The sequence below is a fragment of the Tachyglossus aculeatus genome, chromosome 6, assembly GCF_015852505.1.
Source record: "Tachyglossus aculeatus isolate mTacAcu1 chromosome 6, mTacAcu1.pri, whole genome shotgun sequence".
In the NCBI taxonomy this organism is placed as follows: Eukaryota; Metazoa; Chordata; class Mammalia; order Monotremata; family Tachyglossidae; genus Tachyglossus; species Tachyglossus aculeatus.
Window position 1 is genome coordinate 44,723,809 of NC_052071.1, and position 22,676 is coordinate 44,746,484.

At 42.6% G+C, this 22,676-nt stretch overlaps 2 protein-coding genes across 5 annotated transcripts in view; one reads left to right on the forward strand and one right to left on the reverse strand.

Annotated features, from left to right (window-relative positions):
- The first annotated feature begins 739 nt into the window (after window positions 1-739).
- The window catches only part of NSDHL (NAD(P) dependent steroid dehydrogenase-like), a 47,121-nt gene continuing 25,184 nt past the window's right edge, over window positions 740-22,676 (forward strand). Inside the window, exons 1-3 of one of the 4 annotated variants that reach the window (XM_038748028.1) lie at window positions 15,833-15,847; window positions 22,231-22,380; window positions 22,499-22,549. The gene's annotated coding sequence lies outside the window, so the exon portion shown is untranslated. Of the gene's footprint in view, window positions 761-15,780; window positions 15,848-22,119; window positions 22,159-22,230; window positions 22,381-22,498; window positions 22,550-22,676 lie in introns of those variants that run through there. The other 3 variants (XM_038748029.1, XM_038748030.1, XM_038748027.1) reach the window with 3 other exon arrangements.
- On the reverse strand, window positions 8,495-15,362 carry CETN2 (centrin 2). Its single transcript, XM_038748031.1, has 5 exons — window positions 15,253-15,362; window positions 13,198-13,356; window positions 12,795-12,923; window positions 10,049-10,186; window positions 8,495-9,595 (listed from the first exon to the last, which is right to left on the reverse strand). Exons 1-5 carry the CDS (start codon window positions 15,277-15,279, stop codon window positions 9,506-9,508), a joined length of 543 nt encoding a protein of 180 aa, XP_038603959.1. The 5' UTR covers window positions 15,280-15,362; the 3' UTR covers window positions 8,495-9,505.

A 22,676-nucleotide genomic window follows, 5' to 3' on the forward strand; every position in this document is an offset into this window, starting at 1 on the left:
CAGGCCGTGCTCTATCCACCAGTCCATGCTGATTCTCCTGCAACCCGTCCAAAGTAGGACCCTAGGCCATTCAGTGGTGAGGCAGACTCTCAAAAAGCATGACTTGTATTCTCCTAAGCACTTAGTTACAGTGTCCAGCACACAGTGAGCACCCAATAAACATGATTGATTGATTGATTGACCATTGTTAACCAAGCTCAGGAGGCCACCAAATTGATCCAACTTGTACTTCCCAAGCACTTAGTACAGTGCTCTGCACACAGTAAGGGCTCAATAAATACGATTGATTGATTGATTGATCCACAGCTCAGGAGAAAGAGCACGGGCTGGAGAGCCAGACATTGTGGGTTCTAATCTCAGCTCCGCCACTTGTCAGCTGTGTGACCTTGGGCAAATCACCTAACTTCTCTGGGCCTCATCTGTAAAATGGGGATGGAGACTGTGAGCCCCACGTGGGCTCACACCTGATTACCTTACATCTACCCCAGTACTTAGAACAGTGCTTGGCACACAGGAAGCAATTAACAAACAGCAACTTTATTATTGTTATTATTATCCAGTCCTGGACCCTCTACCCTTTCAAGATATTTGGAATCACCTGTGGCTTGGAGCCAAATGAAAGAAGACTCCACCCCCTGGGAGGCGTAACCTGAATTTTGCTGGGGAGAGAAGAGGAAAGCTTAGCTCTTTTACTAAAAGAAGAGGAGGAGATTGGAAGTTTTCACTCCTGAGAAACCCAAGGCCTCATTCACTGTAAATGGTGAGTTATTTCTCTCTATTCAAGCTGGATTTGGGATTAAAAATAAAAGAATGTTAATGTAGGTTAAGTTGGTTATAGGCTTAAAAACCCAGTTTGTAAAGGAGCTCTCCTGTAGTTCAGATTTCAGTCCTCATGGCTGCCTAATTAAGACTGATTTCTTGATGGGTGGTATGTTAAAACCAACACCAGATAATTATATTGTGAGCCTCTCTCAATATTCTGGGTTGGTTTCTCTCTATGTTCAGAATTAAATCCTGTTTGTTTCTCTTTCCTGATGGTGGGTGCAGCTTTGTCACGGCATGTGGAGCTAATGAAGCTTTCTTAATGAAATCCCAGGTGAAATTTTTAGCTCCCTAACTTTTTAATTTTTTTGTGATGTTTGTGAAGCACTTACTGTGTGCCAGGCATGGTTTTGATCCTCCTCAACACAAGACGGCTGGAATTGGTTCTGATTTATGAGTACAGAGCAGCATGCCCCCAAATTCCATCTAGAGAAAACTCAAATTTTCCCCTGGATTCTCATAAATGTCTGGCTTATAGTGGACTATCTGGTCACTTTATGCTGAAGCGAAAAGACTTGCCTTCACGTGCACCTTAGAATGCAGGCCCTGATCCAAAGACCAATACCTAGGAATCACTGTCACTTATCATTCAGTTCCTTTACTTTTCTTCCTTTTTATTTCTTTACTCTGTGTGTGTTTGTCAACTTGATTTTAAAAGTGTTTTCTCTAAATTGGAGACTTGCTCTATCCAAAAATGCAATAGACATTCACAATTGGTTTACTGGTCAGTGGGGGTAAAGTTCTTATTAAAGCTGCAGTACATGTCAGCTGCCCAATAAATATATGAATTTCATATCAATTTTTCCACCCTTGCACTTGGATTTGGATCCTTTATTCACCCCTCCATCAGCCCCACAGCACTGATGTGGTCTAGGGGGAAGAGAAGCAGCATGCCCTAATGGAAAGAACCTGGGCCTTTGAGTCACTAAGACCTGGGTTCTAATCCTGAAACTGCCTCTTGTCTGCTGTGTGACTTTAGGCAAGTCACTTCACTTCTCTATGCCTCAGTTATCTGTGAAACGGGGATTAAGATTTGAGCCCCATGGGGGATTGTGTCCAACCTAAATAGCTTGTATTTACCCCAGTGCTTAGAACAGCGCCTGGCACTAATAAGCGCTTAACAAATGCCATTTAATAATTTAATTTAAGTAGTAATAATAATTATGGTATTTGTTAAGTGCTTACTATCTGGAAGGCACTGTTCAAGCAAATTGGATTGTACACAGTTACTGTCCCATGTGGGGCTCACAGTCTGAATCCCCATTTTACAAATGAGGTAACTGAGGCACAGAGAAATGAAGTGACTTGCCCAAGGTCACACAGCAGACAAGTGGCAGAGCTGAGATTAGAACAAATGACCTTCTGACTCCAAGGCCTGTGATCTAACCCCTCTACCCCATAATTTATATTAATGTCTGTCTTCCCCTCTAGACTGTAAGTTCATTGTGGGCAGGGAATGTGTCTACAGATTCTATTATACTATTATTATACTATTCTATTCTATTCTACTATTATTCTATTATACTGTACTCTTCCAAACACTTAGGACAGTGCTCTGTACACAGTAAGCGCTTAATAAATATGACTGATTGTTGGATTGGACCTCTTCTGAAAGACACTTTGAGACTGTAAGAATTAGTAGTACTAGAGAAGCAGCGTGGCTCAGTGGAAAAAGCCCAGGCTTTGGAGTCAGAGGTCGTGGGTTCAAATCCCAGCTCTGACAATTATCAGCTGTGTGACTTTGGGCAAGTCACTTAACTTCTCTATGCCTCAGTTACCTCATCTGTAAAATGGGGATTAAGACTGTGAGCACCCCACCATGGGACAACCTGATTGCTTTGTAACCTCCCCAGTGCTTAGAACAGTGCTTTGCACATAGTAAGTGCTTAATAAATGTTATTATTGTCATTATTATTACTTGTTGTTGTACTAGGTTGTATTGAACACCCACTTGGTGCAGTGTACTGTTCTAGGATTGACAAGCCATTTTGATCAGATACATTTATAGTCAGGTCAATTAATCAATTACATTTAATGAGTGATTTCTATGTGCAGAACACTGTACTAAGAGCTTAGGAGAGTACAGTATAACAGAGTCGGTGGACATGTTCCCTGCCCACAGTGAACTTCAGGATTTATTGTTTTATGTCTAGGCTACACTTCCAGTTGATTTCTAACTGCCGTCTTTTGGATATTTTCTATTTTGGATAGACTCTATTTTACATTGCTGTAGCAGTAGTATTTACAGAGTGCCCAATGGGTACAGTGCACTGCACTAAACGATTTAGAAATGCAAATCTCATCCCCTGACCACAAGGCGTTTACACTACGATAAGGTAGGCAGACATAAAATAAAGTACCAAAACAAATAATTGAAAGTATAACTGGATAAAATACTAAAGTTATGAGAATTGGCATAAATAAGTGCAAACGTACTGGAGATGACTGTCATTCATTTTACGACTGTAAACTAAAGGGTTGGATTTTTTTTTTTCCCAAAATAGAGTCTATCCAAAAGACAGTGTTTAGAAATCAATTGGCAGTATGGCCTAGATGTAAGACAATAAAGCCTGAAGCTCACTGTGGACAGGGAATATATCTATATATACCGTTATATCATAGTCTCCCAAGTTCTTAGTACAGTGCTCTCCACACAGTATAACTATTATTAAGTGCCTTCGAGTCGTTTCCGATTTATAGTGACTCTATGGATATACTTTCTCCAGAATGCTCTGTCCTCTGCCATAATCCACAACCTTTCTAACAGTTCTTCCATTATTGTTGTTGTGGTCTCTATCCATCTAGCTGCTGGTCTATCCCTTCCACGATTTCCCTGGACTTTTCCTAGAATTAGTGTCTTCTCCAGAAAATTAGTCCTCCTGATTGCGCGTTGAAAATATGCTAATCTAAGTCTAGTTATTTGGCCTTCCGAAGACTACTTTGGTTTAATTTGCTCTAAAATCCATTTGTTTGTTTTTCGGGCAGTCCATGGTGTTCACAAACACCACATTTCAAAGGAATCGATGTTCTTTCTATCCTGTTTTTTCACTGTCCGGCTTTCGGATGCATACATTGTCACTGGATGCACCATAGAGTTGACTCTTTGTTTTTTTGTGACAGTTGTTACATCAACACATTGGGCACACAGTAAGCGCTCATTAAATGTGATTGATTGTTTGACTGACCTGACCATAAACGTATCAGGTCAAAATGGTCTATGAATCCCAGTTTTCTGTCTCCTAAGAGGGCAACGTTGTACTTAGAGTGATGAAAGCCTGTCTTAACAGTGACTTTCCATTGCTTCTCCCCTCTACATCCCTAACTTCTCTCTTCAAACCCATTGTGTAAGGACCGCTCCTCCAAATCCTTTTAGAAGCAGCCACTGTTTGGAAGCTGCCCAACTTCCAGTGGTGGTATATTCCGTGTTTATCATCACTGAGTGAGTTTCCGAAGTGTTTTGGAAGTATTTCGGAAAGCAACCATCTTCAAGCTCCCAGTGGGAGTCCCCTGGTCCCGGTGGTGTGAGATTTGCTGAACCACAAATTCGGTGATTGAGGTTTACAAGATCATGAAGAGCAGGGGGGCAAGACAAGCATGTCCCTTTAATACATTCATGTTCGTTCTTATGTTACCTTCCCTGGCTCTCCAATAGTTTAAACTAAAGGGAATTATTGCTCATTTTGACATCTGATCCTTTCAAAGTTTGTTAAATACACCAAGAGCCAGCTGCCTCCTGAAGTCAACCAATTGATCAATTTTATTTATTTATTTATTCATTCATTCATTCAATCGTATTTATTGAGAGCTTACTTTGTGCGGTGCACTGTACTAAGTGCTTGGGAAGTACAAATCGGCAACATATAGAGACGGTCCCTACCCAACAATGGGCTCACAGTCTAGAATGGGGAGACAGACAAAAAAACCCAAAACAGATGGGTGTCAATACCAACAGAATCAATAGAATTATAGCTATATACACATCATTAATAAAATAGAGTAATAAATATGTACAAATATACACAAGTGCTGTGGGGAGGGGAAGGGCAAATGGAGGGGGGACTATGGGGAGGGGAGGAGAGGAAAAAGGGGGGCTCAGTCTGGGAAGGCCTTCTGGAGGAGGTGAGCTCTCAGTAGGACTTTGAAGGGAGGAAGAGAGCTAGCTTGGCAGATTTTTGGAGGGAGGGCATTCCAGGCCAGGGGAAGGACGTGGGCCGGGGGTCGACGGTGGGACAGGTGAGAACGAGGCACGGTGAGGAGATTAGCGGCAGAGGAGCGGAGGGTGAGGGCTGGGCTGGAGAAGGAGAGAAGGGAGGTGAGGTAGGAGGGGGTGAGGTGATGGACAGACTTGAAGCCGAGAGTGAGGAGTTTTTGCTTGATTTGGATGTTGATAGGCCACCACTGGAGATTTTTGAGGAGGGCAGTGGCATGCCCAGAGCATTTCTTTAAGAAGATAATCCGAGCAGCAGAGTGAAGTATCGACTGAAGCGGGTAGAGACAGGAGGATGGGAGATCAGAGAGAAGGCTGATGCAGTAATCCTGTTGGGAGAGGATTGAACCAGCAAGGTAGAGGTTTGGATGGCTGAGAGCTTACTATGTGCATAGTACTGTACTAAGCACTTCGGAGAGTATAATACATCAGAGTTGATAGACATCCCCTGTCCACAAGGAGCTTACAGTCTAAAATAAAGTCACCATACTGGGGAGTAACCAAGCTTGAAAGAGTCCCCCGCTCCCTCTCCCTTGTGCGTCACCTTGATTTGCTCCCTCAAGACCGTAAAATCATTGTGAGCAGGGAATATGGCTGTTTATTGTTGTATTTTCCTCTCCCAAGTGCTTAGTACTGTGCTTTGTAAACAGTAAGAACTCAATAAATACGATTGGAGAAACTGAACCCTGATTTAGGGCAGGAGCATGCAGAGGGACCCCAATTCTTTAGAATTTTGCCAAGTTTGGCCCTAATTTTAAAAAGTAGATCAGTGGGGAAGACATTGTGTTATGTTGGGTAAAACTCTAAAAACCCATACCTCATGGATAGCAAGGTGGGTGGTTTGTGCCTTTTTCTTCCCACTAAATTGTTCCTGAAAAAGAAGTGCACAGCTGCATGGGTGAAGCTACCTCCTGGCTATTGTCCAAGTTCATCCGTGAAATGTTTCACTATCGACGGTTTTGACTGAGTGCCTCCTACTGAGTGTTTTGGGTGCAATATGTACCCCAAAGGTTGAAGCCAATATAGTGGTATTTTCAATAGAAAACCAGTTTAGCAGTCTTTCAAATGTAACATTGCAAATCCCCTTGACTCTTGTTTACTGTGAGGACTGGATAGTTGTGCTTAACAGTGGCAGCTCCTTAGCTGCCCCCCATCCCCATCAGTATGGTTTGTACAGCTGAAGAACACTGAAAGAAGGTGAAGGATAATCAATCATATTTATTGAGCACTTAGTGTGGAGAGCACTGTACTAAGCGCTTGGGACGATGCAACAATATAAACGAGTTGGTAGACACGTTCCCTACCTAAGAGCTTACAGTCTGGAAGGGGAGACAGACATTAATATAAATGAATAAGTGACAGATATGTACATAAGTGCCCTGGGGGTGAGGGAGGGATGAATAAAGGGAGCAAATCCAAGTGCAAGGGTGATGCAGAAGGGAGTGGGAGAAGAGGAAATTAAGATTTAGGAAAGGCCTCTTGGAGATGTGCCTTCAATAAGACTTAAAGCTACCACCTGTTATTGGAAAAAAAAAAAACAAAACCCTACCTCCCTTGGCATTTCAGGAAGCCCACTGTCAGCCACAAACAGTTCGATACAAGAACAAAGATTCGCTGTTTACAAGGTCATCTAAGAAGGCTTTTTTTTGCCCCAGAGGTGTACCAAACATATCCATCCCTATGAGGCGATGGCTATTCATTGAAGTCAGAAGAGTCTCTTGATTTTCTGGCAGCTGTAAAAACACAGACTGCCACAGAGCATTGGAGGAAGAAACACAAACGGGAACCGGAGGAAATGGTTTCCCATTTGGCAAGTGGTTTAAAGAGCAGGTGCTCAGTGAACAGGCTTTCAGCCGAAGAGAACGACACAGATTAGAAGGCAGAATAAATGGCAAAGCCAAATGCGTTATAACCCGAGGCTGCATCTTTTTGCCTAGAACACTGAAGTGTTTAAATACCTTAGAGATGACTATGTAATGTTGGCTTTAAAGTTAATACTACCTTGGCATCTATTTCATATCAGCCAGTTTACCTCCAGTGCTCTTTCCGAAAGTGCCTTAATAGGACACACGCTAGACATTTTCTGCAGTGGCTCTGAAAACACACTGGCATATTCACAGTGGAAAAGAACTCAAATACCAGATTGGTTCAGTCTCTTAATGTGCACAAAATCTTGGTCTCTGTTGAATTCCAAGTGAAGAGCAAACTTGGGATGGCTTAGCCAAGAGGGAAGGTAGAATTACTAATTGCCCTCATTCCTGCATTTTACAATTTAGTGTACATGGAAGCCTGTAATCAGAGCAAAAGAACCCCTCCATTTTACCCCATAAAAATCAAAGTTGGATAATGACTGAGCCCCCTCCTTCCTCTCCCCCTCCTCCCCCCTCCATCCCTTACCTCCTTCCCCTCCCCACAGCACCTGTATATATGTTTGCATTTATTACTCTATTTTATTTGTACATTTATTCTATTTTATTTTGTTAATATGTTTTGTTTTGTTCTCTGTCTCCCCCTTCTAGACTGTGAGCCCACTGTTGGGTAGGGACCATCTCTATATGTTGCCAACTTGGACTTCCCAAGCGCTTAGTACAGTGCTCTGCACACAGTAAGCGCCCAATAAATACGAATTCTCAGGATGGCCGAGTGGTCTAAGGCGCCAGACTCAAGTTAACACTTCCTCTAGTTGAGGCTTCTGGTCTCCGAATGGAGGCGTGGGTTCGTAGCCCACTTCCGACACTTCCTTTTCTTCTTCTAGACTGGGAGCCCACTGTTGGATAGGGACCATCTCTGAATGTTGCCAACTTGTACTTCCCAAGTGCTTAGTACAGTGCTCTGCACACAGTAAGCACTCAATAAATACGATTGAATGAATGAATGAATGGTAGGCCCGTTCTCAGTGTTCCTGCCCATTCAAGGCTCCCCTGGAGAGTGTAAGCTCCTTACGGGGAGGAAACGGGGCATTTTTTGGTTCCTCACTTCCCAAGCACTTAGTACGATGCACTGCAACAAGTGGGAGCTTGATATATTCTACTACTACAGTCCAGGAGACATTCAGTCCACCTTGCCAAAAGTCACTTTCCCCCCCACAAGTACCCTGGGTAAAGATGGAATGCTGAATTCATTTATTTGTTGTTTTATGTTTTGTTTTGTTCTGAATTCATTTATTTTTTGTTTTTTTGTTCCCTGTCTCCCCCTTCTAGACTGTGAGCCCACTGTTGGGTAGGGACCGTCTCTGTGTTGCCAACTTGTACTTCCCAAGTGCTTAGTACAGTGCTCTGCACACAGTAAGTGCTCAATAAATATGATTGATTGATTTCTCCCTCTGTTTACCCTCTAGAAGGAATGGGGAGGGAGGAAGCTGGTAAAACAATTCAGACCGGTAAGTTTTTTTAAGCTTATTTTCAACATGTGTTCAGTACGTAGTAGCATTTTCAGTGCTGAAAAGCTTACCACCGGAGACCAATCTCTAAAACAGTGAGGGCTTTATTCACAGCACACAAAATAAATAGCACCTACACATATTCAAGCCACACAGGGAGCTCAGTGCAGTAGCCTAAAACAGAGAAAGGAGCAATCTTTGGGATGACCCACACACTAGGAAAAAAATATCATGCACCGACAACCTAAATGCTCTCAAAATTCGGAGGGAAATGGAGGAAAAGTGACATAGGAGGAAAAGTAAAATGACTGTTGCTGACCTATCGCGTGTCTACTGATAATCATAATTGCTGGGATCTCTAGAAGTGAAATGGATTTTTTTTTTAATCCGAAGAACTTGAAAATATTTCCTTATATTTTTTTATAAAAATGAGTGGGTTTTCCAGATCCAGCAGAAGTCCTAGTTGGGAAACTCAGTACTTGGCGCTTTTGTTTTTGGTTTCCTTCGGAAAAGTGTTCAGAGTGAATAAAAAAATCACTAGGTAGATCAGTCTGGTAACCTCCAGGCAGGCTAGTATTCCCCTGCCACGTGAAAGACCTGAGTTGGGAAAGGAATTCCAAACTTCCTGTGTTGGTAGGAGTTTGCTCGGAACCCCTGACGCTATGCTGCTTCTTGAAAAATGCCTGTGGTGCTTCCTTCCCTCTCCAAGAAGTAGACCATTTTCGTTGCCCCGTGAGTGGGTACTGCTCACACTATCCTTCAGGGAGACAAAGGGCGTAAGGCAATGCGAGGCAACGGGGTGTGGAATACAGCTTTAAAATGCCTTTTCATCCCCCGTAAGCTTTAGGTCCCTTTTTTGAGCGTGAAAACAATCGGTATTTTTACTGAGAACAATCACCTTAAAAACCATTTCGAAATTCTACAATCCAATCGAGCATTTGGGAATAGATATCTAAGCAGATCAGTGGAAAAGGGCCACACTCTTGCTTCAGGATCCTGGACTCAAAAGGGGCAAGAAGTCAGCTTTACCCACCCAGCCTATTTACTGAAAAAAGAAAAACCGAACAAACAAAAAAATAAAAAAAACAGGGCTGGTCTCAGTAAAGGCTGGTCTTTTTCATGATCCGCAGGAATTCTTGCTCATTTACTTCCCCGTCGCCATCCCGATCCGCTTCATCGATCATTTCCTGCACAACAGTTCAGAGTACGAAAAGAAGGAGGTTAGCTTTATTCACCAACTTAATGATAAAAGAATATATGGGAAACTGGGTTTTTAGTCATGCAACTTTCAAACTAGGAACAAAAGCTTATTAAGATTGTGTGGTCAAAAAAATGTGTTGCTCTGCTTAGACTGTGAGCCCCATGTGGGGCAGGGACTCTGTCTGATGTACCCCAACATTTAGTACAGTGTTTGCCACAAGCGTTTAACAAATATCACTGTTCTTCTTCTCTAAAAGAGGTATTCTATAAGAAATACAGTTCACTACAGATCAAAATTTGGGAATTAGGAATTGGGAGTCTGGACTCTACCTACCTCCTTTTTGCATCAAAGAAGATAGGATAGGAAATTAACCTTCTGTTTGATCATTAATGTTGATAATCCCCAGCTGTGTAAATACGTGAAAAGATGCATTACAAACCTGCAACTCCTCATCGGTGAGATTTTCTCCCAATTCTTTGGCCACACGTTTTAGGTTTTTGAATGATATTTTTCCAGTTTCATCATCATCAAAGAGCCGGAAAGCTTTCAGAATTTCTTCTTTTGTATCTTTTTCGGCCTCAAGAAAAAAAACAGCCGTACCAGATATGTCAAAGGGGAAATTACAGTACCTAACCTCTGACAGACTTCTTATAAAATGGGCAGCTTTCCTCTCAAAGCTACATGTGCAAAAGAACCAGTAATAATCATTGTTTTCCCAGTTTATGAAATGAAAAACCAGCACCACGATGTATAAATCAGTGGAGAAACTAGGGACAACCAAGGTTTCAGAACTCCTAGCGCAGAATTCAAACCTAAAAACTCTGAAGACTACTCAAGCTTAGCCCGTTAACTAAGGACCAGTACTAGATTCAACTTTGCCCCTATTTGGGGTAAAAAAATGTTATTTTTTGAGCACTTGCTGAGTGCTAGGAACTATATTAAGGTCTTGGTAGAGTCCCACGTTCTTTGTCCTTTAGAAGCTTATTTAATGAGGGAGACAGACAAAAATTAGATAGTGAAAGCAGGAGGAAGAACAAGGATAAAGAAGGAAACAGCTCACACCCGGACTCTCCCAAGTTGCTTGGGACAGGGCTTTGCACATAGTAAGTGCTCAATAAATACCACTGATTGATTGAAACTGCTGTAATCAAGAGGCCGAATTATGTTGCTGATTTGTACTTCCCAAGCGCTTAGTACAGTGCTTTGCACACAGTAAGCGCTCAATAAATACGATTGAATGAAGGGGGCGGGGTGGGCAAAGCGGATAGGGAGAACACTGAGATGACCTAGGGAAGAGCCAAGAGAGGGAGCTAGGAAATAGCAGATGAAAAGTAGCAAAATGTAGGCTGGAAAGAGCGGCGAGAGACTCTGGGCAACAGCTCTAAGAAGTTTCAAGCGCTTAGTTCAATGCTTTGCACAAAGTAAGCACTCAAATACCACTGACCAACTGATTCACAAGGAGGTGGATCACCAGGCGAAGTCATCAAATTACTATTACTCTATTTATTATTACTCTATTTGTTATTACTCTATTATTACTCTATTTATTACTGTATTTATTTATTACTCTATTTATTCATTACTCTATTTTATTTTGTTCAATATGTTTTGTTGCCTGTCGCCCCCTTCTAGACTGTGAGCCCGCTGTTGGGTAGGGACCGTCTCTATATGTTGCCAACTTGGACTTCCCAAGCGCTTAGTCCAGTGCTCTGCACACAGTAAGCGCTCAATAAATACGATTGATGATGATGATGATGATCAAATCACCATGGCCTAGAAGTCAGAGGACCTGGGTTTTAATCCTGCCTCTGCCACTTGTCTGCTGTGGACCTTGGGAAAGTGACTTAACTGCTCTGAGCTTCAGTTGCCTCACTTGTAAAATGAGGATTAAACATTCGTTCTCCTTCCCCTTTAAACTGTGAACTGTCATGTGGGACAGGGGTTATTTCCATTTTGATTATACTGTATCCCCCCCCTGTGCTTAGGACAGTGCTTGTCAGATAGTAAGTGCTTAACAAGTACCACAATTATCACTATAATCATCATCATCTCAGTGGAAAGAGCCTGGGCTTTGGAGTCAGAGATCATGGGTTCAAATAGTAAGTGCTTAACAAGTACCACAATTATCACTATAATCATCATCATCTCAGTGGAAAGAGCCTGGGCTTTGGAGTCAGAGATCATGGGTTCAAATCCCTGCTCCACCCCTTGTCAGCTGTGTGACTTTGGGCAAGTCACTTAACTTCTCTGGGCCTCAGTTCCCTCATCTGTAAAATGGGGATTAAGACTGTGAGCCCCTTGTGGGACAACCTGATTACCTTGTATCTCCCCCAGTGCTTAGAACAGTGCTTTGCACATAGTAAGCACTTAATAAATGCCATTATTATTATTATTATTATTATCACCTGGCTCAGTGGCATGCACAGGGGGAGGGAAACAGGTGACCCTGGTTTCCTGCAGTTTAAATTTAAAATAGGAGAAGCAGCAGGGCCTAATGGATAGAGGATGGGCCTGGGTTCCAATCCCACTTGTCTGCTGTGTGACCTTGGGTAAGTCACTTAACTTTTCTGGGCCTCGGTTACCTCGTCTGTAAAATGGGGTTTAAAACTGGGAGCCCCAGGTGGGACAGGGGCTGTGTCCAACCTGATTAGCTTCTATCATCTAGCCCCCACTTAGAAAACACCATAAAAAAAAATTTTTCGATTGAAACACTGCTCAGTTGGGCAGAGCCAAATGACGATATTGGTCCCGTAGAGAAAATCCTCAAGACTGAACATTCAATTTCAGAAAAATCAAGGGATTCCACCTGCCTCGTTCCCCTTCTGTCTCTCCAGTGGCCACGGAGCATGTCCTGGCTTGAGGTCCCTGGTTGACATGTTCCTAATGGGCGAGGTGCTGACGAGCCACGATTTTGTTGACTGTCTTTATCCATCAATCAATCAATCAATCAATCGTATTTATTGAGCGCTTACTGTGTGCAGAGCACTGTACTAAGCACTTGGGAAGTACAGGTTGGCAACATATAGACACAGTCCCTACCCAACAGTGGGCTCACAGTCTAAAAGGGGGAGACAGAGAACAAAACCAAACATACTAACAAAATAAATAAATAGAATAGATATGTACAAGTAAAATAAATAGAGTAATAAATATGTACAAACATATATACAGGTGAGCTGACTTACCATTTTCTGAGTCATCACGGCCAAAAAGTCGTTGAAGCTGATCTTCCCAGTCCCTTCCTTGTCGATGTCCGTTATCATTTTCTTAATTTCTTCTTTCTTGGGTTCAAAGCCAAGTGCCCTCATGGCCACCTATATTGTGAACACATCTACATCTCAGGGAGTTGACGTTAGAGGCCAAAATTCCTAATAAGTCATGAGGGAGATTGTCAAAATTAACATAAAGAATGGGGGAGGTTACGGAATTCCATTTTTCTCCATTTGGAATCATAACAGCAAGCTAATTATGCTTTAATTGCACTCAAATCATAACATTAAAGGATTATTTAATACAGTTAATTCTATCGCTTTGGTTCTAAGATTATTTTCCTTAATTTAACCTATATTTGACATCTCAAGAACCTGCCTTCAGTTCTTTAACATCGATTGTCCCAGTTCCATCTGAATCAAACAGATCAAATGCCTCTCGAATCTCCTGCTTCTGATCTTCAGAGAGTTCAGGCTTAGGACACATCTTCTTCCTCTGGGTAGCTGATCCCAAGGATGATTTCTTATAGTTGGAAGCCTTTGAAAGAATCACAGAGGAATAAAATCACAACAGATACTTGTAGTGGCATCGAAAAAATAAAAACAGAACTCCTTACCGGAGTCAACTTATTCATTCATTCATTCAATCGTATTTATTGAGCGCTTACTGTGTGCAGAGCACCGTACTAAGCGCTTGGGAAGTCCAAGTTGGCAACATCTAGAGACGGTCCCTACCCAACAGCGGGCTCACAGCCTAGAAGGGGGAGACAGACAACAAAACAAAACATATTAACAAGATAAAGTAAATAGAATAGCAAATATGTACAAGTAAAATAGAGTAATAAATATGTACGAACATATATACACATATACAGGTACAGGAAGTGCTTAATAAAGGCCATCATTATTATTAACTGGCAGCGTGGCTCAATGGAAAGAGCCCAGGCTCACAGTCTAGAAGGGGGAGACAGACAACAAAACATTAAAATAAAATAAATAGAATAGTAAATATGTACAAGTAAAATAAATATGTACGAACATATATACAGGTATAGTAAGTAAGCGCTTAATAAATGCCATCATTACTATTAACTGGCAGCGTGGCCCACTGGAAAGAGCCCAGGCTCACAGTCTAGAAGGGGGAGACAGACAACAAAACATAAAATAAAATAGAATAGTAAATGTGTACAAGTAAAATAAATACGTACGAACATATATACAGGTATAGTAAGTAAGTGCTTAATAAATGCCATCATTACTATTAACTGGCAGTGTGGCTCAATGGAAAGAGCCCAGGCTCACAGTCTAGAAGGGGGAGACAGACAACAAAACATATTAAAATAAAATAAATAGAATAGTAAATATGTACAAGTAAAATAAATACGTACGAACATATATACAGGTATAGTAAGTAAGCCCTTAATAAATGCCATCATTACTATTAACTGGCAGTGTGGCTCAGTGGAAAGAGCCCAGGCTCACAGTCTAGAAGGGGGAGACAGACAACAAAACATATTAACAAGATAAAGTAAATAGAATAGTAAATATGTACAAGTAAAATAGAGTAATAAATATGTACGAACATATACACATAGGTATAGTAAGCGCTTAATAAAGGCCATCATTACTATTAACTGGCAGTGTGGGTCAATGGAAAGAGCCCAGGCTCACAGTCTAGAAGGGGGAGACAGACTACCAAACATATTAAAATAAAATAAATAGAATAGTAAACATGTACAAGTAAAATAAATACATACGAACATATATACAGGTATAGTAAGTACTTAATAAAGGCCATCATTACTATTAACTGGCAGCGTGGCTCAATGGAAAGAGCCTAGGCTCACAGTCTAGAAGGAGGAGACAGACAACAAAACATATTAAAATAAAATAAACAGAATAGTAAATATGTACAAGTAAAATAGTTATAAATCTGTATAAACCAATTAATCAATCGTATTTATTGAGCGCTGTGTGCAGAGCACTGAGCCCCTTCCTTCCTCTCCCCCTCATTCCCCTCTCCATCCCCCCATCTTACCTCCTTCCCTTCCCCACAGCACCTGTATATATGTTTGTACATATTTATTACTCTATTTATTTATCTTACTTGTACCTATCTATTCTATTTATTTTATTTTGTTAGTATGTTTGGTTCTGTTCTCTCGTCTCCCCCTTTTAGACTGTGAGCCCACTGTTGGGTAGGGCCCGTCTCTATATGTTGCCCACTTGGACTTCCCAAGCGCTTAGTACAGTGCTCTGCACACAGTAGGCGCTCAATAAATACGATTGATGATGATGATGATGATGTACTAAGCGCTTCCTAAACATATCTACAGGCGCTGTGGGGAGGGGAAGGAGGTGGCTTGTACCCACCCCAGCGCTTAGTACAGTGCCTGGTGTAAGTGCTGGGGGGGAGGGGGTGGCTTGTACCCACCCCAGCGCTTAGTACAGTGCCTGGCATAGAGTAGGTGCTTAATAGATAGGTTTTTTATTATTATTAGGAGGGAGGAGAGGCCAACTTCCGGGCTGGGAGGGCAAGAGTGTGGGCAACAGGCCGCTTCGCCTCAGGGGAAGAACGTGGGCCTGAGGGGAGAGAAACCGGATCGGGCCGGATCGGAGCGGATCGGACCGAACCGGCTCGGGCCGCGCAGGCGCACTCACCATCCCTCCGGCTCTCCAGGCCGAACCCGACGGCTACGGCTCGGCTGGGGAGGGGGGGCCTCCAAACGGCCGCCGCTCCCCATTGGCCGCCCGCCTGGGGCCCCCGAGCTTCCCATTGGCTGCGCCGGTCCGGCCTGCCAATCCCGAGCGGGCGACCTCGGGCGAGGAGGGGCGGCCGCGGATAGGCTGGGCGGCCCGAGGGGCGGCGCTGATTGGCGGAGCGGGCGGGGCGCGGGGCCAATGGGCGCGGCCGGAGGAGCTGGGCCCATGGTCAGGCCACGAGGGGGCGGGCCTGAGCAGGAGTGGGGGAGTTGCCTCTCAGCACTGACGTCCAGTACAGTGCCCGCTAAGGACGCCCGACGGAAACGGTTGGTATTGGGGGGGCGGAGAGGAACAGCATTCATTCAGCATGTTTGGTTGAGCCCACTGTTGGGTAGGGACTATATATATGTATATATGTTTGTACGTATTTATTACTCTATTTTACTTGTACAGATCTATTCTATTTATTTTATTTTGTTAGTATGTTTGGTTTGGTTCTCTGTCTCCCCCTTTTAGACTGTGAGCCCACTGTTGGGTAGGGACTGTATATGTGTATATATGTTTGTACATATCTGTTACTCTATTTATTTATTTTATTTGTACAGATCTATTCTATTTATTTTATTTTGTTAGTATGTTTGGTTTTGTTGTCTGTCTCCCCCTTTTAGACTGTGAGCCCACTGTTGGGTAGGGACTGTATATATGTATATATGTTTGTACGTATTTATTACTCTATTTATTTATTTTATTTTTTCAGATCTATTCTATTTATTTATTTTGTTAGTATGTTTGGTTTTGTTCTCTTGTCTCCCCTTTTTAGACTGTGAGCCCACTGTTGGGTAGGGACTGTATATATGTATATATGTTTGTACATATTTATTACTCTATTTATTTTATTTTTTCAGATCTATTCTATTTATTTTATTTTGTTAGTATGTTTGGTTTTGTTGTCTGTCTCCCCCTTTTAGACTGTGAGCCCACTGTTGGGTAGGGACTGTATATATGTTTGTACATATTTATTACTCCATTTATTTATTTATTTTATTTGTACAGATCTATTCTATTTATTTGTGTTGTTAGTATGTTTGGTTTTGTTCTCTGTCTCCCCCTTTTAGACTGTGAGCCCACTGTTGGGTAGGGACTGTATATATGTTTGTACATATTTATTACTCTATTTATTTTATTTGTACAAATCTATTCTATTTATTTTGTTTTGTTAGTATGTTTGGTTTTGTTCTCTGTCTCCCCCTTTTAGACTGTGAGCCCACTGTTGGGTAGGGACTGTATATATGTATATATGTTTGTACATATTTATTACTCTATTTATTTATTTATTTTATTTGTACAGATCTATTCTATTTATTTTATTTTGTTAGTATGTTTGGTTTTGTTGTCTGTCTCCCCCTTTTAGACTGTGAGCCCACTGTTGGGTAGGGACTGTCTCTAGATGTTGCCAATTTGTACTTCCCAAGCGCTTAGTCCAGTGCTCTGCACATAGTAAGCACTCAATAAATATGATGATGATGATGATGATGACTGTGTCTATATGTTGCCAACTTGGACTTCCCAAGCGCTTAGTACAGTGCTCTGCACACGGTAAGCGCTCAATAAATACGATTGATGATACAAGGTAATCCAGGTTGGCCCATGTGGGGCTCACAGTCTTAATCCCCATTTGACAGATGAGGGAACTGAGGCCCAGAGAAGTGAGGTGACTTGTCCAAAGTCACACAGCTGACAGGTGGCGAAGCCGGGATTAGAACCCAGGACCTATTTCTATTTGTTCTGTCAATTTGACACCTGTCCACATGTTTTATTTTGTTGTCTGTCTCCCCCTTCTAGACTGGGAGCCCGTTGTTGGGTAGGGACCGTCTCTATATGTTGCCAGCTTGGACTTCCCAAGCACTTAGTACAGTGCTCTGCACACGGTAAGCGCTCAATAAATACGATTGATTGATTCGATCGTATTTATTGAGCGCTTACCGTGTGCGGAGCACTGGACTAAACAGCCCCCGTAGGGACCGTCTCTGTATGTTGCCAACTTGGACTTCCCAAGCGCTTAGTACAGTGCTCTGCACACGGTAAGCGCTCAATAAATACGATTGATTCAATCGTATTTATTGAGCGCTTACCGTGTGCAGAGCACTGGACTAAACAGCCCCCGTAGGGACCGTCTCTCTATGTTGCCAACTTGGACTTCCCGAGCGCTTAGTACAGTGCTCTGCACACGGTAAGCGCTCAATAAATACGATTGAATGAATGATGGGCACCACGGCCATTGGGTTGCAGGAGGGACTGCCATTCACTCTGTTCAATCGCATTTCTTGAGCGCTTATTGTGTGCAGAGCACTGTACTAAGCGTTTGGGAAGTACAAGTTGGCAACATAGAGAGACGGTCATTCATTCATTCAATTCATTCAATCGTATTTATTGAGCTCTTACTGTGTGCAGAGCACTGGACTAAGCGCTTGGGAAGTACAAGGTGGCAACATATAGAGACGTACATTCAGTCGTATTTATTGAGCACTTACTGTGTGCAGAGCACTGTACTGAGCGTTTGGGAAGTACAAGTTGGCAGCATATAGAGACGGTCATTCATTCATTCAATTCATTCGGTCGTATTGAGCGCTTACTGTGTGCAGAGCACTGGACTAAGCGTTTGGGAAGTACAAGTTGGCAACATATAGAGACAGTCATTTATTCATTCTGTTCATTCAATGTATTTATTGAGCGCTTACTGTGGGCAGAGCACTGGACTAAGCGTTTGGGAAGTACAAGTTGGCAACATATAGAGACGGTCATTCATTCATTCAATTCATTCAATCGTATTTATTGAGCGCTTACTGTGTGCAGAGCACTGGACTAAGCGCTTGGGAAGTACAAGGTGGCGACATATAGAGACGTACATTCAGTCGTATTTATTGAGCGCTTACTGTGTGCGGAGCACTGTACTGAGCGTTTGGGAAGTACAAGTTGGCCGCATATAGAGACGGTCATTCATTCAATTCATTCAGTCGTATTGAGCGCTTACTGTGTGCAGAGCACTGTACTAAGCGCTTGGGAAGTACAAGTTGGCAACATATAGAGACGGTCATTCATTCAGTTCATTCAATCGTATTTATTGAACGTTTGCTGTGTGCAGAGCACTGGACTAAGCACTTGGGAAGTACAAGTTAGCAAGATATAGAGACGATCATTCACTCGTTCATTCAATTCATTCCATCGCATTTATTGAGCGCTTACTGTGTGCAGAGCACTGGACTAAACAGCACCCGTGGGGACCGGCTCTCTATGTTGCCAACTTATACTTCCCATGTTCTGTGCACACAGTAAGCGCTCAATAAATACGATTGAATGAATGATGGGCACCATGGCCATTGGGCTGCAGGAGGGACTGCCATTCATTCATTCAATCGTATTTATTGAGCACTTACTGTGGGCAGAGCACTGTACTAAGCGCTTGGGAAGTACAAGTTGGCAACATATAGAGGCGGTCATTCATTCAATTCATTCAATCGTATTTATTGAGCGCTTACTGTGTGCAGAGCACTGTACTAAGCGCTTGGGAAGTACAAGTTGGCAACATATAGAGGTGGTCATTCATTCATTCAATTCATTCAGTCGTATTTATTGAGCGCTTACTGTGGGCAGAGCACTGTACTAAGCGCTTGGGAAGTACAAGTTGGCAACATATAGAGGCGGTCATTCATTCATTCAATTCATTCAATCGCATTTATTGAGTGCTTACTGTGGGCAGAGCACTGTACCAAGCGCTTGGGAAGTACAAGTTGGCAACATATAGAGGCGGTCATTCATTCATTCAATTCATTCAATCGTATTTATTGAGCGTTTACTGTGTGCAGAGCACTGTACTAAGCGCTTGGGAAGTACAAGGTGGAAGGGTGCTTGTTAGCACTGTCTCTACCCTGGTTGTCATGTTTCCCTCCTACGCCATTCCCCTGGATCCAGTTCTCTTCCCCAAACACAAACAGCTCACACTATGAACTCCTTGTATTTTAAGACTTCCCTGATCCTCAGCTACTACGCAGTGGCAATTCTTTGTCATTGCTTCACTGGCTATGAAATAGACCCCCGAATGACACGGTCCTGAGCTTGAAGGGATTGCTTCATTGGGGTTCCAAGTCACTTTACCTGTATCATGCCCCTTGGATAATAATAATAATAATGATGGCATTTATTAAGCACTTACTATGTGCAAAGCACTGTTCTAAGCGCTGGGAAGGTTACAAGGTGATCAGGTTGTCCCACGGGGGGCTCACAGTCTTCATCCCCATTTTACAGATGAGGTAACTGAGGCACAGAGAAGTGAAGTGACTTGCCCAAAGTCACACAGCTGACAACTGGCGGAGCCGGAGCTTGAACCCATGACCTCTGATTCCAAAGCCCGTGCTCTTTTCCACTGAGCCACGCTGCTTCTCTAATTGGGCCAATTAAATGCCAATTAAAATAAAATGCCAATTATGATTATTATTATTTGTGTATTCACCAATGGCTTGTTTGCTGCTTTTGTGCAGGTGATAAATAATAATAATGATGGCATTTGTTAAGCACTTACTATGTGCAAAGCACCGTTCTAAGTGCTGGGGAGATCACAAGGTGATCAGGTTGTCCCACGGGGGGCTCACAGTTTTAATCCCCATTTTACAGATGAGGGAACTGAGGCACAGAGAAGTTAAGTGACTTGCCCAAAGTCACACAGCTGACAGTTGGTGGAGCTGGGATTTGAACCCGTGACCTCCGACTCCAAAGCCCGGGCGCTTTCCAGTCTGCCAGTGGATCTCTGTCTTCCTTTTCTAGTCCTGGAATGAAATGTCCCCCATAAACAATATTCTGTTTTTTTCTACTCTTTAGCAATTGAAATCACTGTTGTCCTTCTGAGTAGAGTGCCTTAGAAACCGGTGAAAACAAAGACAATAATGCCTTTTTTTTTTATTATAACATTTTTAGTCCCCAGGTGCTCTCCCGTTACTGATCTTGTTCTTGGCCTCAACAAATCCTGTGAGGAAAGTATCATCTCCATTTTGCAGATCAGGAAACTGATCAGATCAGTTGCAGATCAGCCTTCCCAGACTGAGCCCCTTCCTTCCTCTCCCCCTCGTCCCCCTCTCCATCCCCCCATCTTACCTCCTTCCCTTCCCCACAGCACCTGTATATATGTATATATGGTTGTACATATTTATTACTCTATTTATTTTACTTGTACATTTCTATCCTATTTATTTTATTTTGTTGGTATGTTTGGTTCTGTTCTCTGTCTCCCCCTTTTAGACTGTGAGCCCACTGTTGGGTAGGTACTGTCTCTATGTGTTGCCAATTTGTACTTCCCAAGCGCTTAGTACAGTGCTCTGGACATAGTAAGCGCTCAATAAATACGATTGATTGATTGATTGATTGATTGATTGAGGTACAGAGAGGTTGTGACTTGTCCCGGGTCACACAGCAGGCCAGCGGCAGAGCTCAGACTCACACTCAGGTCCTTTGGCTTCCAGATCGGCGTTATTCTGCTACACCAACCATGCTGCCACCCTTTATGAGAAGAGATCAGCAGAAAACACAGGTGCCCTCTTAGTACAGTGCTCTGCACACAGTAAACACTCAATAAATCAATCAATCGTATTTATTGAGCGCTTACTGTGTGCAGAGCACTGTACTAAGCGCTTGGGAAGTACAAGTTGGCAACATATAGAGACAGTCCCTACCTGCAACTGACTGTCATTCTAACACAGCCCAGTCGAACGGATTTATACGTAATTTGCCCCTGGTAATTGCTTATTGAGGGGAACTTTCGGTCGGAAGGAAAAACTGCAGAAATATTTTCTTTTTCTTTAGAGCTAAAATTCGGCTTTAGAACTCAGGGTAGCCCAGAGAGGTTCAGCATCCAAGTTTCTGAGCGGTCAAGAGCTACGTGGGTCCAAGGTCTGTAGACAAAAAGGAAATGCCCTCGGAATAACTTTGAGAAGCATAGCCCAAGTGGCCCGAAGAAGACACCAAACCTGAGAATGCAAAAAGAGGAGAGAATTAATTAACGGATAACAAAAATAGGGAAGAGTTCGAGCCGGTGGTAAGGAGTTTGAAAGAAAACTGGTGTCTCAAGTGCCTGGAAAATATTTGACAGATTCCAACTAATTAATTTTAACTGCTGATTTTGTTTTTCCTCCTAGTATGAAGTACGAATCCTGAAAAAAAAGCCCTTAATTTTGTTTTTACAGGGCTCCTGCACCGTGGTGATTGCTCAAAGAAATTCACCAGCCCCGCAAATCAGTATGTGCAGGAAGAAGATAAAAGTCACTTCTTTCAGCCTCCTTTCCAGCTGCACCGACTACTAAAACTACGTATTCTTTTACAGGAGTTTCTCCATGACATTAATAAATCCAATTGATGTAGGACACAGTATGGCATTGGGTGGGGTGAAATCTGACCTGTCAGGGAATTTTTTTCCCCTTTTTAAAAGCTTCAGTCTTTTTTCCATCTCAGTCCCTCAGCAACTTGTTCAGAAGAAGTCCGAGATTTTTCTTCACCTCGGACAGTGAAGCTTCTCTGGTCCCTTGCATTCCTTGACCTTAACTCCAGTCTGCTACTGTTAACATTTTAAAAGAGAGATTGGGGGCATTGCAAGGTAAAGCTTTGCTCTTATTTAAAGGAGGAAAAGAGTAGCAATTTGACCTCCTTCCTTTTTATTATTTCTCAGTTAAATATTTTCCAAAGTCAGTCATTGATCCGGCCTCCATCCCTCCCATCGCCACCCTCTGCAGAATCAGGGCAATGTTCTTGGAGAGTTACCGTGGATGAAGTAGACGCCAACAAGGAATTAAAGAAAGCGAATCCATAATCCAGCCTGGTAAATAAAGACTAGACTGAGGATTGTTGATTGAGTGCCCCGAGATGTCATTTTTCAGGTTAAAAATCTATGAAACATTGGCAATCTTGAAAGAGGATATGTCATTTTGTTTCTGCAGGAGCCTGGTTTGCTGAGAATTGTCCGGGAACTGACTGAACGACGCAAATCGGTATGTGTGGGGAAATTACCAACTCTTCTCTTTTCAACTGACTTACCCTCTTCCATTTTGACTTCTTTATAAATGATTTTACTGTATCAGAGGAACAGGTCACCACTGCTTCTGAAACTTTTGGGCT

Excerpts from the sequence above, each read along its gene's own strand:
- CETN2 (XM_038748031.1), bottom strand. The coding sequence starts at position 15,279 with ATGCCAGGCACTGTACTAAGCGCTGGG. Across the intron at positions 13,357-15,252 it reads GCACTGTACTAAGCGCTGGG|GCTTCCAACTATAAGAAATC; the intron begins GTGGGTACAAGC and ends ATTCTTTCAAAG. Across the intron at positions 12,924-13,197 it reads TCGATGTTAAAGAACTGAAG|GTGGCCATGAGGGCACTTGG; the intron begins GCAGGTTCTTGA and ends TTCACAATATAG.